The 23,439-nt window shown below is 49.4% G+C and overlaps 1 protein-coding gene across 3 annotated transcripts in view; it reads left to right on the top strand.

The window, feature by feature from the left end:
• The window catches only part of Rmi2 (RecQ mediated genome instability 2), a 65,245-nt gene that overhangs the window by 22,812 nt on the left and 18,994 nt on the right, over positions 1-23,439 (top strand). For 2 of the 3 annotated variants that reach the window (XM_038326810.1, XM_038326811.1), the window contains exon 1: positions 17,877-18,190. The exons of the other annotated variant lie outside the window; for it this stretch is intronic. In XM_038326810.1, coding sequence (XP_038182738.1) covers positions 17,893-18,190 — 298 coding nt within the window. In that variant the 5' untranslated portion in view covers positions 17,877-17,892. Of the gene's footprint in view, positions 1-17,876; positions 18,191-23,439 lie in introns of those variants that run through there. 3 annotated transcript variants of the gene reach the window in all.

Here is a 23,439-nt window from a genome sequence, read left to right on the forward strand (position 1 = left end):
AACTCTGGGACTGGACTTACAGGGAAATCAGCCAGCAGCAGCCTGGTCTCTTCCCGGGACTTCAAGGCTGCCAGTCCTTTCTTGAATTTCACTTTCTGTTTCCTGGAAAGGCCTGGCCTTCCCTGTATCAAGCCACACCCAGAGTCCCACCACCCAGGCACTTACCACCACCGCTCAGTGCCCTATCCCAGGCTATCAGATAAGAAATGCCCCTTGTAGATGTCAAGGTCAAAATTACAGACGCCCAGGCTGGCAGCCTACCTCTGGAAGGCAGCCAAGTTTCAAGTGACTCAGCACAGCCATGTTGTGGTAGTAAACAGCTGGAGACAACTGTATGCCCAGCGTGGTAGGGGTAAGTTTGAGCATTCGCAACCACAGGGCAGCGTGCGCGTGCCAGCGCTCCTCCGGTGCAGCACACTGCACTCCTTCAGAGCGGCCCCTGAGACTGAGCAGACAGAAGGAGCTGGCTTCTAGTCTGTGGCTTCTGCTGAATTCAGCCTGCGGAGGTGTGATGGCTGAGCATTGTTTGCTTGTCTGAAAGCCATGACATAGTCAAAGATGACCTGTAATTTCTGGTCCTCCTGCTTCCACCTCCCAAATGGTAGGTATACCAGCACGCACTATCACATCAGGTTTACAGGGTACGGGGTTAGACCCTGTGCAAGCAGGCCCTTTACTGCCTGAGCGGCAATCTTAATCCCCATTGTTGTGTCCAGAAAAGACATCGTAATAGTGGCTTTGCTCTTGAGTTAGCTTTCCGGTACACAGACTGTGGTGCCCATCTGGGAGAATTGAGTCAGGTGACATGGTTGCATAGCAAATTTGAGGCCAGCCTGGACTATAAAATCCTGCCTTGCTGGGTGGTGGTGTCACATGCCTTTAATCCCAGCCTAGTCTACTGAGGGAGTTTCAGGACCCATGGCAACAAAGAGAAACCCAGTCTTGAGTGGATGCCGAGGAGGTGGGGGGTAGAAGGAAGGTTGGGGAGTGGAGGAGAGAAGGAAGGGGAAACTGTGGTCAGTATGTAAAATAAATTAAAAAAAATTAAAAAAAAAAACCCTACCTCAAAACAAAACAAGAGGTGGGAGAGATGGGTCATTTGGTAAAAATGCTTGCTGCACACATATGGGAGTCTGAGTTTGGATTCCTACTTCCCATGTAAAAAGCCCAGCACAATGGCATGTATCCATGACCACAGCACAGGCGGATCCCTGAGGCTAACTGACCAACCAGCCCAACCTACTTGGTGAATTCCAGGTGAATGAGAGGCCTGTCTTAAAAAACACAATGATGGGGCTGGAGAGATGGCTCAGCAGTTAAGAGCGCTGGCTGCTCTTCCAGAAAGCCTAGGTTCAATTCTTAGTACCTACATAGCAGCTCACAACTGTCTGTAACTCCAGTTGCAGGGGATCAGATACCCACGCATAGACATACATGCAGGCGAAACACCAATGCACACAAAATGAAAATAAATCTTTACAAACAAACAAAAGGAAAACAGTGGAGGAGTAGCCACCAGCACCATGGGCCAGGACCTAGCAGTAAAATGGACTGATTCCAACGGTCAGGAGTAACACTCTGCCTGGTACTGTTCCAGGAACTTACACACTAGATACATGGTGAGCCATGCCTCAACACTCTTCCCCCCACACACAGAAAAACAAACAAGCCCTCTAGCTAAGTCCACACCAAACAGGCAGACAGATTCCCGCCCCCACCCCCTTTGGGGATGAAAATGGAACAGGCAACTGAATATAAAGTAACAGAAACAAACAACCCAGTTCCAAACCATCTGGAGATGAACTTGATCGTTTATGCAGCACTGGGACGTGGTACCCACAGCACCGGGTCCTCCTTCCCTGTCTCCCTGTTGCACCCAGCTGAGGGGATGGGGCTGGAAGTCCTTGCATCTGGGCATCCCTGCCTCTCTCAGAGAATTTGGTCCTGTGGTGGCCTGGAAACAAAGCCACCCACTTGGTTGCTTAGTGCTTCAGGGGAGGGATGAAATTGCTCTAGGGAGATTCCCAGAAGAGGGATTAGGCTTCAAAGGGAACAGGCAGGGGCAGGTCCCTGCAATTGCTATCACAACAAAGGGGACACCTCCTCTAGCTCAGCACTGAGCTCTGCCCCATCTCTCCTTTCTGGAATCACCTGGAGTGACCTCCTGGGCATAGCTCATCTGCCCCTTGATCTGTAGACTCCACAGAGCCCTGCTGATCTGCGTGGCTTATGCTAGTCTGCTCCTCACTGCTTTGCTAGCCTTAGATTACTTTTTCCCACTTATTCTCCGACCCTGGTCCTAAAAGGCCATGCAGCTGAGTGACAGGAATCATGGATAGCCTAGCCTGGCCTCAAACTAGCTATCCTCCTGCTTCAGCTTCTCAACACTATGTGCCTCCGGAACCCATGTGTGAAGTCTGATTGGCTCCTACTTGATTATATAAAAAACCAGCAGAAAGCTGGATTCAGCTCACTTAGTAGAATGCTTGCCTAGCAACGTGGGGTCCTAGGTCCCATTCCTAGAATCTCGTAAACCTGGCAAACACTTTAAATCCCAGCCCTTGGGAGGTGGAGGCAATAGGATCAAAAATTCAAGATCACCATCAGCTATAAGGTGAGTTTCCTTCCTTCCTTCCTTCCTTCCTTCCTTCCTTCCTTCCTTCCCTCCCTCCCTCCCTCCCTCCCTCCCTCCTTCCTTCTTTTTTTTGTTTTGTTTTGTTTTGTTTTTGTTTTTCAAGACAGGGTTTTTCTGTGTAGCTTTGGAGCCTGTCTTGAAGCTCTCTCTGAAGACCAGGCTGGCTTTGGACTCACAGAGATCCGCCTGCCTCTGCCTCCCTAGTGCTGGGATTAAAGGCATGAGCCACCACTGTGTGATTAACACAGGGGGTTTCAAGTCTGCCAGGGCTACTCAGAGATACGCTGTCTCAAACAAAACAAAACAAACAAGAAAAACAGCCGGGCAGTGGTGGCTCACTCCTTTAATCCCATCACTCAGGAGGCAGAGGCAGGCGGATCTCTGAGTTCGAGGCCAGCCTGGTCTACAAGAGCTAGTTCCAGGACAGGCTCTAGAAACTACAGGGAAACCCTGTCTCGAAAAACAAAAAAACAAGAAAACAAAAAAAAAAAAGAAAAACAAATACACAAACAAAAAGATGGAATAATTAATAATTCCAACAGTCGGACTTTATACACTACCTGTTGCTGTCCCGGGGACTTACAGACTTGCTGAAATGGGTACCCAAGGCCACACAACTTCTACAGCAGATGCATGATTTAAGCTAAGGATGGCTCCCTCGCCTACATTTTATGTCTGAGGCCAGTGGTTCCCAAGCTCCGTCAGCGTCACGCAAAGGGACTGTCTAGGTCTCTGAGTATGTTCCTGGCAAGCTCCAGGAAAGCCTTTGGGAGTTCTGCCCTTGCTCCCCAACTGCCCTCGCCTTTAGCTGTGTGAAAACCTCTAAAGATGTTGTCGGGAATCAGTCTGGGAGCCCCACGTGGGACACTGATGAGGAGCTGGAATTGGAGCTATGTGCCATCTCAGGGTTCAGGAATTCTTCTGAGCTGCCCTGTCTCTGGGACACCAAGGAAGGAGTGCCCAGGAGACCACTGGAGCAATTCTTGGAACATTACCTACTTCCTCTATGGTAACATTTATTGAGTGGTGAGGGGTGAGACAGGGTCTCATTCTGCAGCCCAGGCTGCTCCTTACCCTTCTGTACAGCTCAGGCCTTGAACTTCAGCAACTCTGCTGCCTTAGCTTTAGCCTGGAATTGTAGGTGTGAGCTGCCATGTCTGAACCATGCCTGACATGTATTTGTGAAACAGTTATTGGTCATTTTCTAGACTCAGCTCCTGCCTGAGATCTATGAATTCCTTTTCTTTTCTCCTTTTAAGTATTTTTATTGTATTTTTACTTATGTGCGCATGTGTGGTCGTGCAGAGCTGGAGTTACAGGCTGGGAACTGAACTTAGGCCTATGGCAAGTGCTCTGGCCACTGAGCCATCTCTCTAGGCCTCTCATTTTATTTCAGTGTCAGAGAAGGACTGTTGTATCCTCCTCCTTGGACAAGGGAAGAGACAGGGAATAGAGTGGGGTGGGGGAGGGGAATCAAGGTTTGCCAGCTCTGGTCTTGCCAAGGATCTCCATTTCAGAGACAGGTGGGACAGAACACTCCTCTGGGCACTGCCCTGGCTCCAGGGCATCCTCCGTCCTCTCCGCAAGTCCTCACTTAGAAACCTTATTTGGGTAACTGAAGAACCAAGAATCCCCATTCTGGATTTAGCACTGACTCTACATCCAGAGGAGCACTGGCACTGTGAAAAGCCAGGCACACCTTTGTGTTTCCCCGGCCCATCTATTCCTGCTGTTTGGGCTGCAGGCTTGTGCTTTGTCAATGGGCCATCCTGAGCAAATTTCCTCCACCCCCTCGCCTCAGCCCCCACCACACAGATACTGGACCTGTTCATTAGCCCTGACTGCCCGCTGGGACCCCTACAGGCCCCACAGGGAATGCAAGGAGCCTACACCTGCCAGGAACAATAGCAGCAGATAAAGCCTAGCCTGCCCAGGATTAGTGACCTCAGACAGACCCCTCCCCTGGGGCTTAGTTTCCTCTCCCGGGTTTTGGTGGCATTCATAAGGTCCTGCCTGTAGACACAGCAGCAGCTCAGACTGTTAAACAAGGTTTTATTTCCTTTAACCATCTTTTTACTAAGCATCTATTATGTGCTTGGCTGGCTGCCCGGCTCCTCTTAAGGGAAGAGGGGCATTGTGCAGAACGTGGTGGTGACCTCAGCGTCGGGAGGCCGAGATCCACAGAGGCTAAGACCTGTATGGCCAGGTACCAAGCTAACCCACAGTCCCCCTGTCACCCAGCCCTCTTTAGAATATCTGTGTGGCTTCAAACTCTGGTGGGTGGGGCTGGTGAACGTGGCTGTTTGGGCAGGTGGTTTAGGGTAGGATGGAGCACAGACAGAAGTACTGAGGAACCAGAATGGTCACCCTGGGTAGCAGCTAGGGGCAGAACGAGCAACTCTCCTGTGGCCAAATGAGAGAGAGAGCAAGAGAGAGAGAGAGATCATGAGGTCAGGGAGCCAGGCAATGAGCATGGGGTCCATTGGTCTGGTTGTCACGTGTTTGTTAGTGTGTGTTCACACTGGCTTCATGTAGATACAATTTGCATAGCGGGAACTAGGAGTGTGTAGGCCTGAAGCAAGGGACAGCAAGCCACAAGCAAGAAGAGCCTTTGGGACTGAATATGTGTCTGTGTGTTTGGTGTGTGCCTGTATATGTGCAAGCATACATGTATTCGTGTTGATATGTACAAGGTATACATGTGTAGACAGACACATTTGGGTCTGCCTGTATTTATATCCATGTGTTGGTGCATGTTCATGCACATGTGTGCCTGTAGTATGTGCCTGTGTGTGAATGTATATGTGTATGCATTGTGTACATGTATGTTTGCTGGTATGTGCAGTGTATGTGTGCACATGTTCAGATCTACCTATGTATATGTCTTGTGATAGTGCCTGCTCATGCATATATGTGCTTGTGTGTCAGTGTGTGCCTTTGTGCATGTGCACATGTTTGGCTATATGTGCAATACATGCATTATGCATGCATAGCTGCTGTTAATGTGAATACATGTGTGTATGTGCACCTGAAGGTGTCCCTTTCGTTTGATATGGTGCAGAGGTCCCAATTCCTGTAAGTCACCCTGCTCTCGTTCCCAGCAGAGCCTGCACCACAGCGGTGAGGGCGCCTCACCGCAGTCAGGCTGTTCTGCCCAAGGCTTCCCCTTCTTCAGAGACCAGCCACAGCATGCAGGGGTGCACGTGATGATGGGACATCTGGCCTCAGCACCTGTGGCATGAAGCCAGCCACAGGCACCCAAGGGAGGTCACGCACTATCAGAGCTGGTGAAAGCAAGGGTGCTTGGGAAATGTGGGGCTCCGTTCTCCCAGAACCCTAGGAGGAGAAGGTCTTGCTTCCTCTTATTTCCAGTGCAGGGGATCGAACCCACAGTTTTGTAACTGCTAGGCAAGCACTGTACTGCATTCCCAGAACTGCATTCCCAGTCCTTGCTGTGTATCCCAGGCTGCCCTGGAATTTAATATCTTCCTGCCTTGGCCTCTCAAGTTGCTTCCAGGCTTCAAATATCTGCCCCCACACCCGACTTCTGTTGTATTTTGAACAAGACCTCGGCCTCTCCCTGAAACCTCCAAGGTTACCAGGACCCACCTAGCCAGGAGGGTTCATGTAGCAACCTGCTTCAAGACTATGTGTGGGCCTGGGCCTCAGGCCTCCCTTGGTGACAGCCGAGTCTCTGACTGGAACGGGCAGTTGCATGCATGCAGCCACTTCCATATAGAGCCATTCTGCAGAGGGAGAGACTGGGTCCCAAGTGAACGCTCAGTGTCCTAGCTGGGGCTGACTAGGCTGGAGTTGAACACATCTGCACTGACTTTAGGTCCACGCCTCATCCAAATGCAGCCCTTTTGGGGCCCTTGCCACTTGAGGGAGGAGCAAAGGTCCTGAGCCAGGAGGAACTGCACACCTCACGGTACCAAATCTTCATGTGTTGGGGATTGTGGGAAAAGGGGGCTGGGGCCTTGGGAGCAGCAGGAGGCCAGGATGGAGAGGAAAGGTGAGACAGGAGTGAAACACACTCTGAGCTTCCTGGGGGGGGGGGGACAGGGAAAGGAAGGAGAATCCTGGGATTATTGTCTCTCCTGCACCCCTCACTGGGTGGGGTGTCTGTGTGTGGCCACTTCCACACCCTGCGCCTTCTGCACTGAGCCTGCTCCATCTCCCTTCCCCCTACTGTTCCGCCCCCTCACCTACATCTTTTCTCCACACCCTGTGCCAAGAAGGAAAACCCCATCATGCCCCAGTCCACCCTCCAGACAACATCTGTTTAGGTATCCCGGCCAGTGGGATGCGAACGGGGATCCCTGGTAAACCTAGAGGAGAAAGAGGAATGGAGAGCACAGGAGACACGAGAAAGGACAACAAGACAGGCTTTCTGATCAAGCTGCGCTGTATTAGTCCTCAGAAGCTGTTATAGCAAACGGGCAGTGGGGAGGGGAGGGTGTCAGGTCTTTTGGAATTCACGTTCAGAGACGTCCCTAGCTGATAAGGAAATACTGAGGGTCTGTGATTGTTGACTAACAAAGGAAATGCTAATTGTTTCTAATGCCCGGGGCCTGCAGGTCTCACTAGGCTAATTTTCTAGGTTGGAACTTGCTCTGCGAAGGTGAATATCTTACTTGTGAACTTAAGATGGCTGTAAACAAAATGCAGATCTCAAAATACAGGTCTTTGCTTCCGGCATTTGGGTTGTTTGGGGACCAACATCCAGTTTTCATCCAGTGGCCTCAGTTCACCTGACGTGGACTGGGCGGCCCCCATAGCTGGCTCCTTCCTCCACTCTGCACCAGACACTCTACCTCGGGGCCTTGGGTTTGCTGCTCCCCCTGGAGCTGCATTCAATAGACCGTCAGTTCCCTGTCCAAATCTCAGTTAAGGAAAGCTCTCCCTGGTCCTCCTGGCTCCTTTCTTCTGCCTGCATGCACTTGGCATGTGTAGCTCTATCTTTGGTCCTCAGCAGACTCCGTCCTAAGCCAGGTTCCTTGTTAGCTTAATTTATCACTGCATTCCAGTGCCCAGAGAAAGCACCTCGTCTTGCCCTGCTGTGAATGAAATGCAGGGTGGCATGGCTCAGCACGAACCCCTGCACGTGTCAGGCTCCTTCCTCACTCCTCTCCAGCTTCCTGTCTTGGTAGCTGATGCTCTGGCTGCTGGGGCTGACGCTGTTTGGCCCTTTGCAGTTGGGCCTCAGCTCACAGGTCCCTGAGGAAGGCCCAGCCTTAAGTTCATGCAAATTCTCAGTTTCACAGCTGCAGCCTCTGGGTTCAGTTTTTTTTTTTTTTTTTTTTTTTTTTTTTTAAGAATGTCTCCAGCATGACATTTGCCTTATTCCCAGCGGGGTCCACTCAAGATTACAGCCTGAGTCCTTAGTCTTAGCAGCTCCTGGATGGGGTAGCATGTCCTTCCCTAATCCTGCAGTGGGGTCCTTTCCTTCTCCCATCTGCTTTGGAACCTCAGCCTCAAATGGTCATTTTGTTTACTCCTGACTCCTGGCTGGACTCTACCCCAAAACCACTCACAAAAATGTCCCTGCTGCCACGGGGAGGCCTTTTCCAAACCACATGTTTGCATCTGTTGTTTATTTGTGTTTGTTTTTGTGTATTATGTATATGTTTTGGGGTGTGTGGTGTGCACATGCATGTGGAGGACAGAGATCAAAATTGGTTGTGCTCCTCAATTGCCTGCCTCCTTAGTTTTGTTTAAGATGTACATGAGTACTCTATTTTCATGTATGCCTATCGGGCAGAAGTGGGCAACATTTCCCATTCATATGGTTGTGAGCATCAGGTGATTGCTAGGAACTGAACTCAAGACCTCTGGAATCGCAGCCAGTGCTCTTAACCACCAAGCTATCTCTCCAGCTCCACACCAGTGATTGCTAGAAACTGAACTCTTGAATAGCTGCCAGTACTCTTAACCACCGAGCCATGTCTCCAGCCCAACACCATTTTGTTCTTTTTGAGGCAGGGTATCTCACTGGCCTGGAATTCTTTGACTAGACTGGGTATCCAGTGAGCACCAGGACCCTCCTGTTTCTGCCTTCCTAGCACTGGGATGACGGACATACACGACATCACCTGACTCCTTTACGTGAATACCGGAGATTCTAACTCAGGTCCTCATCCAAGTGAGCCATCTCCCGACCCACCCTCCTCTTCCTTGGTACAGGAGATTGTCTTGGTCTCGCTTTCTTAGAGGTATCTTTTTGTTTTGTTTTGTTTGGAACAGTGTTTCTCTGTGTAGCCTTTGCTGTCGTGGAACTCACTCTGAAGATCAGGCTGGCCTAGAACTCACAAAGATCGTCCTTTGTCTGCCTCCTGACTTCTGGGACTAAAGGCGTGTGCCACCACACCCAACGTCAGAGGTATCTTCTTGTCTGCACATGGGCAGACCATGTTAGTCTCAATTTTCTGGGACAGTTTCACTTTCCCAGAATCAGGGTCATTACCAGAAAAGGGGTGCTGATACAGTTTTAATCCTGGCCCTAGTTTCTTGTTTATTCCTCCAGGGAATTGTCACACAGATGTCATATCAGTGTCCCAGGGTACAAGGAGTCCTGAACCAGACACCTTTTGTAGCGTGGCCAGTATGTTCTTGCACGTCAGACCCGCCCTGTCCTGGTGACACCTGCACCAGAAGAGAACCTGTTGATCAAACCCTCTAAGCCCTGGCCAGCTTTGGGTTGTGTTTAGTGCCCTTTCTCACACATTCTTGGAGAAAGAACCCAAGTATTGGAGGCAGGTGACCCCTACTAACCCTGGGGCCTTGGGCAGGTTCTTTAACCTCTGAGGGCTGGCTCTCTCTGTAAGGTACACTTAGTAATCACTGGTGCTTTTTATTTCAACTTGGAACTTTACAATTATTGTTATTATTTATGTGTTGTTGTGCACGTACCTGTTTTCATGTGTGTGTGTGTGTGTGTGTGTGTGTGTGTGCATGTGTATGCAGGTATGCACACACCCGTATGTGAGTGCATGTGGAAGCCAGAGTTCAATGTTCTGAGACTTACTTTCTCTTTTCCTCTCCACCTTATTTTCCTTTTTTTTTCTTTTTAAAGATTTATTCTTATTAGATTCAATTTTGTGTAAGGTGTGTGTGCCTTTGGGTATGTACAGTGAGTGTGGGTGCCCTAGGAGGCCAGAAGCGTTGGATCCCCTGGAGCTAGAGTATTATTAGATGGTTGAAAGCTGCCTGATGTGAGTGCTGGGAACTGAACCTGAGCCATCTCTGAGAGAGAGAGAGAGAGAGAGAGAGAGAGAGAGAGAGAGAGAGAGAGAGAGAGAACATTTCTATTTGTTTTTGTTTCGAGACTGCATGGCTGGCCTCCAGTTCATTGTATAGGCCAGGCCAGCCTTAAACCCCTAACTCTCCTACTTTATTTCCCAAGTGCTGGAATTGCAGGAATGCGACACCACCATGAATCTTTTAAAAAAAGTATTTATTTATTTATTATTGTTTGTGTGGAGGTGGAGGTGCTTATGCTATAGTACACGTGTAGAGGTCAGATGATAAGTGTGGAGTTAGTTCCTCCTTCCTCTTTCCACAGGTTCTGGGGAGGGAACTCAAGTTGCCGGGCTTCCCTTTACCTGCTAAGCACCTCAACAGACCAGTACTAGGCATTTCAAGCTAGTTGTGCAACCACCACCGAAGTCAGTTTGCTGAGTAATTCCATCACCGCGTCTTCTCTCTCCCTGCCCTTTGTAGTCCCACGTTTCCCTCCCCTCACTGGGTAACTCGTCTTCTTCCTTGCTTATAGCTTTGGTTCTTTCAGGATATCAAATAAACAGATTCCATAGCATGTGACACTGAGCCTGGTGACTCACACCCGAGTTTATCCAGGGCTCTGTGTGTTACCTTGCTCCCTTCCAGTCCGTGGTGGATGAGCCAAAGTTGTTTCTTCAGTGACTCTGGAAAAGCATGTCAGGGTGTCTTCAGCCGTGCCCCGACCACTGCTGGCATCTGCACAGGGGTTTTGTTGCTGTTCTTCTAGTCTTTCCTTCTCCCTCACTCCCTGACACAGGGTCCTACAAAGCAGTTCAGGCTAGCCTGGAACTCTTTAAGAAGCCCAGGTTGACCTCAACCTTGAAGCGATCCTCCTGTTTTAGCTTAGTAGGGATCATAAGAGTGAGCAAACACACCCAGCTCCAATGGAGTTTTTGTTATTGTTGTTTGAGGCAAGTCTCATATAGCCCAGGCTGGCTTAGAACTTTCTGTTGGCACCTCCAAAGTGCCAGGATTGCAGGGTATACCACCACGCCCAAATAAGTTTGTCTTATTCGAAGAATTGAGCTGGGAACACATTTCATACATATTTCACAGCCAGCAGACTCTCCCCTACCTCCAATCAGCCTGCCAATCCTTCCTCATTCCACTTACCAATTCTGGGCTGCATTTCAGAGTAAGTGGCAAACATCTGTGCACAGCCCCCACACATACCTGAGGCATTCCATCAGCTAACTGCCAAGACATGTTTTATTCATGAAAACCATGTAAAACAAAAACAGGTCCATGGAATTCTTTCCTGACTACAATTGGAGGCCCTGGGTCAGATTCAGAGCTGGTGCCTGCTGGTCGATCTTAGGTGAGGCAGCACACTCCTGGCCTGCAGGACTGGTGGTGAGCATAGGTCAGTGGGAGCTCTGGCCAGCTGAGTCTCAAGCAGCTCTGTCACCTGTCTCAGCCTCAGGACTAGAGGAAAACACCTTCTCCTGGTTGTCCTGAGGAGAAGCTGAGCACACAGTACCTGGGGTGGCACTTAGACACAGTGAGCCCTCAGCTATTGCTGCCATGAACCAGCTGTGCAGACACCCTTCTAGAATAAATCTCTTTTCTTAGGGCAGTTCCTTCAGGCAGGAACAATCACTCACTCACACACACACACACAGAGAGACACATGGACACACACACAGACACACACACAGAGACACACACACAGACACACACTCATACACACAGAGAGAGACACACAGACACACACACACACACACCTGCCCGACGTGCCTGGGAGCTGGCAAACAGGGTGAGTATGAGGCCAAGGCTGTCATTCTTCCCTGTTCACCTTTGTCCTCCATGGAACAGGTGGCAGGAAAGCCCCCTTCCAAAGGGCTTTGTTTGCGTTGGGAAGTGTGAGAAGGGGAACTTTGGGTGTGGGAGTGCAGGTCAACAGCACCCCATGGAAGAGAGACTCACCCAACATGTATCTACAAACCACTGCCGGCTGTGGACTCTGGAATTGGTAAAGCACTGCATACACAGGTCCTGGGACTGGCCATGCTTATTACACAACCCTTGCAACCAGAAGAGCTCATGGGCCACATACAGCTCAAGTGAGCAGCAGTAGACCTTCAGTGGCCCTAGGTTTACAGCCAAACTTGGCTCACAGTTTTCATGGCCGGGTGGTGGTCGCCCATGCCCCTAATCCCAGCACTCAGGAGGCAGAGGCAGGCAAATCTCTGAACTCGAGGCCAACCTGGTCTACAGAGTAAGTTCCAGGATAACCAGGATTATATACAAAGAAATCCTGTCTCAAAAAATGAAAAAAAGATTTATTTTTATTATTTTTAATTATTAATATGTATGTGTGCATTGGCAGGTGCCAGTCTAGGCCAGAGGTATCTGGTCCCCATGGACCTGGGGTTACAGGAGTGCTAGGAACTGAACTCAGGTCTACAACAAGACCAACAAAACTCTTAGTGCTGAGTCACCTCTCTGTCTGGAGGCTTAACCTGGCCTGAGGCAATGGCTCCTCTGTAAAGGGCTTGGTGTGCAAGTTTGAGGACCTCTGTTCAACCTCTAGAACCCATGTGAAAGAGTTTGGTATGGTGGGACACACTTGTGTTCCCAGGGCTGGGGAGGCAGAGACAGGTGATCCCAGAACTTGCTAGCACAACCTACTTGGGGAGTTCCAGGCCAGTGAGGGATCTTTTCTGAAAAACAAATACAAAAAACAACCAAGGTGAGCAGCTCTTGAGAACTGACATAGGAGGTTCACCTCTGGCCTACACTCACACACCCACACCCCCCCACACACACACACACCCCACACCCCATACATAAATGTCTCAAAACAAAAACAAAAAACAAAAAACCACTGACTGATCTGGCAACCCCAGACTACGGTCACCACTGGCTGAGTAGGATTGGGCCAGGTGGTCATCTGAAGGTCAGGCTGTCACTTCTATGCCTAGCCACTACTGTCATCTGAGTTTGAGTTTTTTTGGCATTGCTTGTGAGACGAGCAGGTGGTCACTCAGGATGCTGCTCTCAGGATGGTTTCACCTCCCCGGGGGAGGGGGCGTTGGCAGTGTCTGAAGACATGTTTTGATAGTCGTAACTTGAGGAAGGTCAGGGTACCACTCAGCGTCTGACAGAGTACTCAGGGCAGATGCCTACCACAAAGGACTTTCCAGACATCTGTGGCCCAAAAAGTGAGAAACCCTGGGTCAAGGCACCTCCAACTGGCCTCGAAGACTGTGGACACTGCTTCCAGAGCCAAGAGAGCAAGACTGTTCCCTGCAGATGGGAAGTGAGCTGGCAGTCATTTGAGGACCGCACCAGGTTTCATGATGGACTAGCACAAACTCTTCTCCTGTGAGGAGAAGGTCGAATTGGCGTCAGGTGCACTTGGGTTTCAGTTCTGGTGGCCCTACTCCCTAGCCACATATCCTGAGGTTTGTCATTGGCCCAAACCTCAGCTGCTTCAACAGTACCTGGGGATAAAATGGGGTTCTACAGAGCCTGAGAGGATGGCCCAATGAATGGCTCACGTACTTGTCAAGTTTGAGTTTCTAATACCCACATGGAAAGCAGGTGTGGCTGCATGTGCCTGCAACTCTAGCCCTGGGGAAGCCGAGACAGACATATCCATGCAGCTTACTGACCAGCCAACCCAGACAATCAGTCAGGGTCAGTGAGAGACCCTGTCTCAGAAAGCACAGGAGAGGGCTGATGACATGCCCTAGAGCAATGGTTCTCAACCTTCCTAATGCTGTGACCCTTTAATATGGTTGTTCATGTTGTGGTGACCCCCAACCATAAAGCTATTTCCATTTCGACTTCACAACTGTAATTTGGCTACTGTTATGAATCGTAATGTAAATGCCTGTATACAGTGCTTGCAATGAAAGCCTGCCACCTCAGTTTGACCCTGGAACCCACATAAAGGTGAAAGGAGACAAATGGCCCCATGAGGTTGCCCTCTGACCTCTGCATGTTCACCGTGGCATGCACACACCCACGCAGAAATAATGAAACATTTTCAAGTTGTTTTTGAAAAACGCAAACCTTAACCCTAGCATTTGGGAGGCAGACGCAGGCAGATCTCTGTGGGCCAGGCCAGGGCTATTTAGTGAGACCCTGTCTCGAACACGCAAACAAAAGTTAGAGACTGATGAGAGAGCTCCCTGATAAAGGCACTCATTGCCAATCCTGACCACCAGAGTTCCACCATGGGAGGGACCCACATGGTGGAAGGAGTGAACTGTCCCCTACAAATGTCCTCTGAACTCTACATGTATACAGTGTCTCTCTGGCATGTGTGCGTGTGTATGCGTGGGTTTGTGTGCACACGCACGCACACACACACATACACATACACAGGCACACACTGTAGAGAGGGCGATCAAGGAAGAGCTAGGAAACCAAGCACCTCTGACCTCCACATGTAGGAACACCCTCATCATGTTCACATACTCTCATGTCCCCATGCACACATTCATACAAACATGCACATGTACCACACACACACATGCAAGTGTGTGTGAAAAAAGAAATGAGGTCTCTTAGGCACAGCTTCCTCCGTCCCAACTCCTCCATTTCTCGTGCATCCCAGCCATTTTGAAAACCTGGCAGCTTCCTAAATACTTGCTGTCCTGGCTCTTCCTGAGGCAGACACAGCTCCTGTGTGGAATGCTCGTTCTCTGGGAGTGCAAATCACTCTCAGAACATGTTCAGACTTGAATTTGGGGAAATTCCTCCATCAGCAGCCTTGTGGTAGAGTGTTGAGGAGGCCAGAAAATGGTGGGGGATTCCCAGGAGCCTCCGTTTCACCCTAGCTGCTTCCCCCATCGCTCCTCTGGCTTCTAGATACCCAGGAAAGGCCAGCAGGGGCTGGGACATGGAAGGCTAGGATTCTTGATTTTCTTGGCTCAGTCCAGGAATCATTTCCTCTCCAGCATGATGGAAGCATAGAGATGGACACCCCTCAGCAAGCCACAAAGCCTCTGAGATCCTCAGCAATCCTCACCATTGGAAAACAGCCTTTCCAGGACTAGAGGCTTATGTGGTGCTCTCTCCAGAGTCCCAAGGGATGGGCCGGCTCACTATCTTAAGTTATTTTAAAGTGTTTCTTATTTATTCTTTCTGTGTGTGTGCACACGTGTGTGCATGCCTGCATCCCTCTGCACACAGCTTTAATCCCAGCACTCAGTAGGGAGAGGTAGTAGGATCTCTGAGTTTGAGGCCAGCCTGGTCTATAGAGCCAGTTCTAGGATATCCAGGACTACACAGTGAAACCCTGTGACAAAATTATTATCTGTAAGTTAATACACTCAGAAGTGAAAAATAGATATCCTTGAATATGTTTTACAGTGACTTCCCACTCTAAAGGTTCCTTTTCTAAGTTTCACAGTGGACATTTCTTTCATGGACGATAAGGTAATAAAGAGTTAATTTGGGGAGCAGGTAGTGTAAAAGCCCTGGCTGTCCTGGAACTCAATGTGTAGACCAGGCTGGTCTCAAAGACAAAGAGATCTGCCTGCCTCTGCCTCCAGAGTACTGGGATTAAAGGTTCGCACTATGCCCAGCTCTTCTCTCAACTTTTAAATTACCTTATTGAATGAAAATTAGGACATGACCATTCCTAGATATAGCTGAGGAAAAGGTTTAATTGCATATATGAGGGAAAGCACAGTCAGAGGCATCTGGAAGGGCCCAGACTAAACACGGTCAGCAGAATAGACTGGGCCATGGGGTTGGGGGAGAGGAAAAGAAAGGGGGAGCTACAGACTAAGAGGCCAAGAGCGAGCCAGGAGACCATGGGGGTTTTGCAGCCACAATGGCCGAGTTATATATGGATCTGAAGCTGATAGAGGGAAGCCCCTGGTCTGGAGAGGATGAGGGTGTAGGGGCAAGGTGAGCAGTGCTGGGAAGCCACAGGTATTGAGTGATGCTGGGACAGCTGGGTCAGCATCCAATTTGATATGTTAATAGGCACCTCAGTTGGCCATTTGTCCTAAGTTTCCTTGAGACCTAATATTTATATATTATTAAAATGAAACAGAAATAATACAGGAAGGGAAAGGCTGGCTAGATGGCATAGCAGATAAAGATGCCCATTGGTAAGACTTAACCTTGATCCCTGGGATTCACATGGTAGAGGAGAGAGCAGATTCCCCAAAGCCATGTTCTCACCTCCACACATGTGGCATGTACACCCCCTAAGAATAAATAAATGTAACCTTACATAACTCAAATGGAAAGAAAGGACAGTTTGGCTGTCCTCATTGCCTTTCTGAGCATTATTTCTAGCTTCAAAAACATTTTCCTAGCTGGGCAGTTAGCCGGGTGGCGGTGGCGCACGCACTCGGGAGGCAGAGGCAGGCGGATCTCTGTGAGTTTGAGGCCAGCCTGGTCTACATAGAGCTAGTTCCAGGACAGGCTCCAAAGCTACAGAGAAACCTTGTCAACAACAACAACAAAACCCCAAAACATTTTCCTATTATGTGAGTAGTTGTATCTATTTACAGGAAACAGTGTGATATTTTGATAACTATGTACGATCACATGGGGTAGTCGGTATACCTGCCACCTCCTATGTGTATCATTTCCCGATCAGCTGTGATCATTCTCGAGCATGGGCTTTCATTTCAGTGTGCAGTATTACTGACTTCAGAATACTAAACTGTGCAAGAGGACACAGTGATAAATTAGTTACTTCGCAGGTGACACACACATGCCAAGTTTTGTTTGTGTCTTTAAAGATACTTTACATTTAGTGTGTGTGGTGGGGTGTATATGTGCCGCTGTGCACTTATGGAAGTCAGGGATTCGTTTTTGGGAGTTAATTCTTTTCCTCTACCCTGCCATCAGATTTGGTGGCAAGTGACTTCTCTGTTGGGCCATCTGGTAGGGTTGAAAGAGAAAGTTCTTGGGTATTGGATATAGGGCCCCTTGCATGCTAGGTAAACATTCTCCTATAGAGTTCTACCCCTAACTGAAAGGTAATTGTTTAATTTATTTATTTATTATGGTGTTTAGAGACAGGGCTTTTGTATCCCAGGTTGGTCTCCAACTCAATGGTATAGCTAGGTCATCCTCCAGCCCACCTCCTGCGTGCTAGGGTTACAGGTGCGAATCACCACACTTGTTTTGAAAGAGAAATTTTTTTAATAATTGAACTCATATATGTATATTTTCTTTTGCATTCTCCTGATAAAATTCATGATAATCTCAGATAATCCATATAGTCTGAGTACAAGATGCTTGATAAGAAATGTCTTACCAAAGTTACCAGTGCTTATTCAACCTTATCAGTGAGACACAAAAGACTTCCAACAAACCTGCATATCTCAAGATAAATAAATTGATAAAAAAGCTGGGGTGTGTGTGGGGGGGGTGGCACATGCCTTTAATCCCAGTTTTTGGGAGACCGAGGCAGGCGGATCTCTGAGAGTTCAAGACCAACTTGGTCTACAAAGCAAGTTCCAAGACAGCTAGGACTTTTATACAGAGAAACCCTGTCTTGGAAAAACAAAACAAACCACACACACACACACACACACACACACAAAAAAAAAAAAAAAAACCAAAAAAAAACCCTTCACATCAATTTGTGTTTAGGATCATGCTTTAAAGTATCCTCTGGAACTTTCTCTCCTGTGAGTAGTTGTAATTCCCCTATCCAGAAGGTCCACAATCTGTTTGCATTTCTGCTTTTCATGTGGCACATTTTATTTCTGCTCTACAGCTATTGTTGCGCACGTCTTACTTTTTAGAAAACTGCACCGGTTTAAAATGTTGCTCTTTCTTGCAGAAGGAAATTCCTTATTTCCCTGCCTTCATTTACCGGTTCATGTTTAGCTGCAGGCTGTTACTCAAAGTACGCACGCGCAGTCCTGGTACGGTGGTCCCACCCCCAACCCCGACTATTGGCTAGTTCCGGCCGGCGCGCTCTTGATTGGCTGCAGCTCGCCAAGCCCCCCTGCCCATCGGAGTTGGCGGGAAAGTGGCGGTGGCGCAGCATGGCGGCGGCGGTGGAGAAGTCGCCCTCAGGTGGCCCCGGGGCCGTACGGCTGCCGCGGTCGCCACCACTCAAGGTGCTGGCAGGGCAGCTGCGGTGCCACGTGGAGGGAGGCCCGGGTGCGTGGCGTCTGTCGCGGGCGGCGGTGGGCCGAGCGCCGCTGGAGTTGACGGTCGTGTGGATGCAGGGCACCGTGCTGTTGGTGGAAGGCGGCCAGGCGCGGCTGCGCGACCCGAGCGGGGCCTTCTCCGTGCGCGGCCTGGAGCGCGTACCGCGAGGCCGGCCTTGCCTGATTCCAGGTAAAGGGGGCCAGACCGGCTCTGCAGGAGGCTGTCCCTTCTTGGGGCGGGGCGGTCCTACCTCCAGGCACGCTTCCTCCTTCCTGTCCCAACCCCAGTCAGGTGACTTCCCCAACCTGTCGAATGACTGCTACACCTGTCACCACGTTCAAGAACGTAGGTTCCAACCTGACCTGGCGGTGCACACCTTTCATTCCAATACTAGGAGTCTGAGGCAGGAGGATGGCAAAGTTCAAAGCCTGTCTGAGCTACAAAGTGAGTTTGAGGCCAAAGAAGGCAACTTTAGTGAGAGCCTGTTTCAGAACAAAAAGTAAAGAGGGCTCACTGGTAGAGCACTAACTTGCATTGATGAGGCCTTGGGTTCAACCCAGACAGCAAAAAAAAAAATAAACAAATAAATCAATGAAAATATGTCTAAGTTCCCGAGCTCCCCCAGTCATGTGCCTAGTTTTGAGCTTTGGGTTTCTCTGTCCTAAGTTCCCTCCCCATAGATGTTTTTCATTTCCCCCATATGTTTTGAGAAATAATGTCTCGGGAAATGTGTGCATGTCTTTTTTCTGTTTGTTTTGAGATAGGGTCACACATAATCTAGACTGACCTCAAATTCCTTTTATAGCTGAGGGTGACCTTGAACTCCTGAACTTCCTACTTCCATTATTTGAGTGCTAGGATTACTGACAGGCAAACGCTGTGCTTGGGGTCAAACCCAGGGCTTTGTGCATGTTAGGCAAGCAATCTCCCAACTGAGCCATATCCCAGCCCCATGCCTGTACATTTTTAATGTCCCCAGACAAATGGACCTTTATCTGGGAAAGCCAATGTTACCCGGAGGGGTTGGGAACACTTTTTTATGTTTTCTACTGAGATAACATAACTGTGGTTCACAGTTCATAAACAGCTGCTGCCTAGGGCTTTGTTGAAGCCCATCCCCTCAGGTTTTTAAGTCTCAGAGATTTGTTTCTCATATGCTCCAAGGAGATGCTGATGTTGCTGGGTTTGAGGCCACCCCGTGAGCTACTACAGTGTTTGGACACTGGTCCTGACAGCTTGACCCTAGCCTCTGGTCATGACACCTAGGTGTCCTGAGAACCCGATGGCCTCGGACACAGGCACTGGGCACCAGGAGTCTCACTTCGCTGACCAGGAGTCAAGGGAACCTGGTGGGAGATGCTAGGCTGCAGCTGTGACCCAGATAACAAGGCCCGCCTCTACTTGACACTGGAGCTTCAACACAGACTCAGGTTTCTGAAGGAAGCCTATGGATTCACCAGGCCTGCCTTTCTGGGGCTTCCTTCTCTGTGAAGTCAGGCCAGACTCTCTAAGAACGCTTCCTGCCGAGACAGTGTGGGACTGTCTAGATACAGACTAGGTCAGGAGTCTGACCTGGGCTGTTTTAAACACAGACTTAGGTTACCTGTTCTGCGCTCGCTCTCCCTCCCTCCCTCCTTACGTACCTTCTTCTCTCCCTCCCTCTCTTTCCCTTCTCTCCTCTCTCTCCAGTCTTACTCTAATTTAGGACTAGCAACTAAATGGACTGTAAACCAAAAGTAGTTTACACACACAAACACACACACACACACACACACACACACACACACACAGTGCTGGAATCAAGCTCAGTGCCTTACCCACTGAGCTCTATCTCCAGACCCAGCTTTTACATTTATTTTAAAACTTTTTGTCTGTTTTGTTTTGTTTGTGATGCGTTTTTCTGTGTAGCTCTAGCTGTCTCACTCTGTAGACCAACCTGGCCTCAGACTCACAGAGATCCACCTGCCTCTGCCTCCCAAGTGCTGGGATCAAAGGAGTGCACCACGATGTGTTAATTGCACTGGTAAAAAATAAGGTCACAATTCAAAGCCAAATTTGAAGCAAGATTTAGTTAAATACTGGCCAAGTGAATGGGCTCTGGCCAGGTCCGTCTCTGGTTTCCCAGAAGAAAAATGGCCCCAAGTCACAGCTTACATCAGCTGAAGTATTTCCCATCAGATCCAGTCAGGGGCAAGTGTTCATCTTGATGTGTCTCCAGCCTAAATCCAGGCAAGCTTACATCCTGATGTATTTCCTGCCTGTGAACCTCCCACTCACCAAGCACATCCAGTGCAGATGGGTCAGACAAACTTGTTGAGGGGAGTGAAAACGCGTGGCTTGTTGTCTCCCGTAAACAGCAGCCCCAGCATCTCAGGAACTGTCTGTCCTTGGGCAAGGGGCTTGCAGAGCAGGGGCATTTTTGTTTCATGGATCCCTAAGACATAATAATTAAAACTTAAGATGTAACTTTGGCTCTCACACATGCCTGGCTCTTTAAAACTATTTTTTGTTACATCTTATTTATTTTGAGTAAGGGTATATGTGTGCATGTGTGTGTGTGTGTGCACCGTAATACGTGCAGATCAGAAGATGTCTTGAAGTTGGTTTTCTCCTTCCACTGCGTGGGTCCCAGGAATTGAACTCAGGTTGTCAGATTGGTTCATCTGGTATTTATTTGGGGTCAGTAGATTCAGAATCAGGCACCTGTTGCACCGTCTCACTGGCCCAGGTCACATTTTTGTTTGTTTTGAGACAGGGTCTCATTTTCTAGCCTTGGGTGGCCTGGCGCTCACTAAGTAGGTCAAGCTGGCCTTGAACTCAGAGGTCCCCTTGCCTGAGCAATGGGATTAAAAGCGTGTGCCTGATACCTGGCCTATGTTTTACATTTTGATGTGCCTAAAAAAACAATCACAATGTGGGAAAAGTATATGCAGTTCAAAAATCAGCATTGCAAGTGAAATTTTATTGACGTGAAACTCATTGGTAGTTGATAAAGGTTAGTGTCACCATCTCACTGTAGTGACACAGTCCTGGAGTTGTGACCCACCAAAGCCTGACTCACGTAGTCTGGTCCTTTACAGAAAAAGTTGACTGCCCTTAGCCTTAGCTTTGACTTTGCTCGCATTCCTTGGTTTTTGGTGTCCCAGCTTAGGCAGTGTTCCTTGAGGTCAGCCTTAGACAGTGTCTCAAACCTGGTGCCACAGCGGGAGTGAGCCTGGCACCCAGCATATGTCCCTGTGTTGGACTGAGTCTGTTGGCCTCACCCTCTATCCTGTATGCCCAGGGGCAGGGCCCATGCTCTTTCCTCTTGCTCATTAATCATCTCACCAGGAACCAGGGATGTAAACAGGCCACTAAAACACAAGGTACGATTGTAGATGTGCCCAGCCTGTATGTACAGGGGTGATGGCTCTTCCTTCTATTTGAGTGGCGCTCACAGTACCTGCTTGGTACTGCGTGGTACAGTGTTTGTGAAGAAAATTCCCAACAAAAGCACACCCTGTATTAACCATTGCTAACCTCAGGAGACCTGGACTTCCAGCTGCAGAGCATAGAGAAACTTTTGTCTGTCTGGCTCATTGATTCATCTGGTATTTATTTAGAGTCAGTAGATACAGAATTAGGCATAGAAGAAGGATACATGTTCAAAGTTCAAAGGATTCAGGGAAGGCTTCCTGGAAGAAGCAGCCCTGAAAGCTGCATTGTCGTTATCTGTAGGGACTAACCCTCTTCCTTGGGTTATTGGGATTCATCATGATATTCAGTGTCAGAATTGGGACGTTCTGTGTGTGTGCAGTAGTGGATTGTCAGCACCTTCAAACAGCATGTGCAAAGCGGGGCGGGGGGGGGGTAGGATAGGGACAGGGCCCCATGGGGGCAGCAAAGGCCAGGAGGCAGGGAACAGGGCCCCAAGGGCAGCAATGGCCAGGAGGCAGGCAGAGGACAGGGCCCCAGGGGGCAGAGTACAAGACCCCAAGGGGCAGCTCTGAAAGGCCGCAGTTTGGGAAGGACCTGTCCACTCTAAATGACCTTGATACCTGCTGGTTTGTTGCTGTCTGGCTCCTTCCTGCCCTGCCTCTAGGCCTCTCTGGTCTCTGAAGATACAGTGACATTGGGAACTCTAGACTTCATTCTGCAGACAGTGATGCTTACACTATGTTGTGATGGGGAGGCTCTTGGGCAGGAGTACTGTTAGTGATTGGGAGGACATTGCAGTCGTCCGAGCAGGAGAGGGTGAGGCTTGATCTTGAGCAGGGTCCGTGGGGAAGAAATGGAGGGCATCATGTGTTCCTGTAGAGGGATACGGGTGCGTGGGCTGGCTTAGCGCTAGTCCCAGTGTTTTTTGTAGTGTCTTCTGTCTCCAAGTTCCACAGAGCCGGTCTTCAGCCTTGTCATTCTAATGGTTTTTGTCTTCACCACCAGTTGGGGCTGTGTACAGAGGACAGCCAGTATGGCACCCAGAGTTAGATCCACAGATCCTCAGGTGGACCCTGTCATGTGAGACATGGGAAAGGTGGGCAGCCTCAGGCTTGGCTTCTTTCATTCTAAGCGCTGGGCTTATGTGCAAATTCATGCCTGCTGGTGGAAGCCAGGCATGCAGGGGGCTGGCTGCATGCCTTTCCTGCCGTGACAAGGGACTTTTTACACAATTGCATTTTGTGTGGTTTATGACTAGCCAAGTTGCGCTTTCAAGGAGAGGCACTTCCCCCAGGGAGTGGGAAGTTGTGGTTACTATGTCAGATCATCCAGTGGCGGCCTGTTCTGTTGATTTTCCTGTGTGCCCAGTATGGCTTGGGATAAAGTTGGGGGTGGCAGGGATTGGAACAACAGTACAGTGTGCTGTGGCTGGGGAGAGGAGGGGTGTGCTGATGCGTGGCCTAACTTTTTTTGGCAGTGTAGGGGGAAAATTGGATTTACATTTCGGCTGTCAGGGAGTGGCTTTGCAGGAGTACCCTTCTTGTGAAGAGGGACCAGTCACTCACTCCGGCATTGAGCAATGAACGAGACTGAGAGCATAGCTCGGGTTTTCTGCCCCTGCCTGGGGCAGTGTGTCTAATTATAACTCACTGGGCTTCAGATTCTTGCGTTCCAGGGGTATGATTGCTGAGTGAGCTGCCTGTTGTGTTAGCATATGAAAAGCAGATGCCAGTAGATGCAGATGCAGTCCTCCAGGTTAAGCGCTGACCTCATTGTGCATACATGTATCTGTTTTGGTCCCTGACTGCCTTTGTTTTGGTATCTACTATCAGGATTGTGTGAATGTGTGCGAGTTCTCGTGTGGGGTGTGCTTACAGATGCCGGTGTGTGCTGAGCCAGAGACACATCGAGTGTCTCCCTCGATTGCTCTCACCCTGTGTTTTGAGACAGGATCTCCCACTGACCCAGGAGCTCTCTGACTGGGCTGGGCATAGAACCCCAGGGACCCGACTGTATCCATT

This window comes from Arvicola amphibius, chromosome 4 (assembly GCF_903992535.2).
Source record: "Arvicola amphibius chromosome 4, mArvAmp1.2, whole genome shotgun sequence".
In the NCBI taxonomy this organism is placed as follows: domain Eukaryota; kingdom Metazoa; phylum Chordata; class Mammalia; order Rodentia; family Cricetidae; genus Arvicola; species Arvicola amphibius.